Source organism: Seriola lalandi, unplaced genomic scaffold (assembly GCF_002814215.2).
Source record: "Seriola lalandi dorsalis isolate HSWRI2012SDOR001 ecotype SW California unplaced genomic scaffold, Sedor1 jcf7180002001845, whole genome shotgun sequence".
In the NCBI taxonomy this organism is placed as follows: domain Eukaryota; kingdom Metazoa; phylum Chordata; class Actinopteri; order Carangiformes; family Carangidae; genus Seriola; species Seriola lalandi.
The window spans coordinates 1-1,726 of NW_019472501.1; the positions used below are offsets into that span (position 1 = coordinate 1).

General features: G+C 47.5%; 1 protein-coding gene across 1 annotated transcript; it reads right to left on the reverse strand.

Annotated features, from left to right (window-relative positions):
• Positions 1-66: 66 nt before the first annotated feature.
• Positions 67-1,358, reverse strand: LOC111664870 (guanine nucleotide-binding protein G(olf) subunit alpha-like; the record flags this gene model as incomplete). The annotated part of the gene is made up of 4 exons (XM_023419673.2): positions 882-1,358; positions 684-804; positions 389-519; positions 67-134 (listed from the first exon to the last, which is right to left on the reverse strand). Coding segments are annotated over exons 1-4 (378 nt in total), but the record flags the coding sequence as incomplete, so codon positions are not given.
• Positions 1,359-1,726: the final 368 nt, after the last annotated feature.

Here is a 1,726-nt window from a genome sequence, read left to right on the forward strand (position 1 = left end):
ATGATGATGATGATGATGATGATTACTGCATTATCATGAGCAAGACTGGAAACTTTTTTTTTTTACCAGAAACTCGTCCCTGATGAAGAACTTGGCTCGGGTCACTCTGGGGTCTTCATCAGCATCTGGAACAGCTGGAAACACATCGACATGTTTTTATACACAGAGGTCAGAGGTCATCACTTCTTTTACTTCAGTCAAAACTCATACAGAGGAAAGAGGAAAAATCACAGTTTGATCATCACGTTTTCTTATGTAACTACAGCTGTAATAAATGTTGTCAAGCAGAAGTATAAAGGAGCAGAAAATGGAAATACTCTAGTACCAAAACCTCAAACTGTACTTCAGTACAACACCTCTGTGTGTAAATATAGTATCTGTATCGTACCATCAACAGGGACCTGGTAGTTATTGTATTCTGGGAAATAATCCTCCAGTTTAGATTTTCCAGCCAGAATCTTGTCAGCCAGCACATCCTGTTTGTTTAGGAACAAGATCACTGAGATGGTCTTCAGAAACCTGCAGCCAATCAGAGCACAGAGAGGGTTAACGACAGCCAATCACACAGCATAGAGGGTTAACTACAGCCAATCACAGCACAGAGAGGGTTAACCTCAGCCAATGAGAGCACAGAGGGGGTTAAGTACAGCCAATCACAGAGCACAGAGGGTGAAGTGAAGAACCTGTTGGTCCAGATGGATCTGAAGAGATCTAGGGACTCTCGAAGCCGGTTGGTGGAGTTGTCCTCTCTGATCACCATGTTGTAGCTGCTGCTGGCTGCAACGAAGATGATGGCCGTCACATCTGAACAGAGAAGACAAACACACTGATCTCAGGACACCTCCTCTCACCTTCTTCAATGTGTCTGTTTGTTTTCTCACCGTTGAAGCACTGGATCCACTTCCTGCGCTCGTCCCTCTGTCCTCCTACATCAAACATACTGACAGACAAAGGACAGTCAGTGACAGTGAAGACCCGCCCCCTCTCTGCTGACAAACCAGGGTCTGAATACTATAACACCCAGCAGTCTTGGCCACCTTTCCTGTGGAGACACAGCCAATCAGCATCTGAACTCTGTCAGAACTGATCCAGGATTTATCAGTGATCAACAACAACCAGCCGCTGACCCTGAACCAGACAAGAGCCAATCAGAAGCAGAGATACAGGAAGCAGTGATGATCCAAAGAGCACCAGAGGGTGGAAGGGGTTTGTGTGGACAGGTTGTCCTGGGTTACGGTCACCAAGGCTCCCAGGTCCCAGAGGAGGGGCAAGACTAAACCTGATGAACAGCCATTTTTGGAATCGTGTCACTTCACCTGCACCAGGGACACCAGGGGTCCCTTGTGTGGGAGGGGAACAGCCCCAATCAATTACATGGGGTCCTCACCCTGTCTGCCCCCCACCCTGTTGTCCCCCCACTCTCACCCTGTTGACTCCCCAACTGCAGGGACAGGAGTCGGGTCATGTGCTACCTGGAAGGTGACCCCTGATCTAATCAACAGGTTCTACAGAGACCAACTTCTAATTTCACCTGACAACACAGCCTGAAGCTCTCTGATTGGGCGGTCCTTACAGCAGTGCTCTCTGGGAGTTGTAGTTTAACATTGTCAGACTGTGACCTTTGACTTTTTCTTTTAATCAAGAACTTTTCATTTGGACTCAACCTTCAAAAGCAGCAGTTACATAGAAGAGACAGGTGAGCGGTGCAGTTGGACATAGAGGGTGG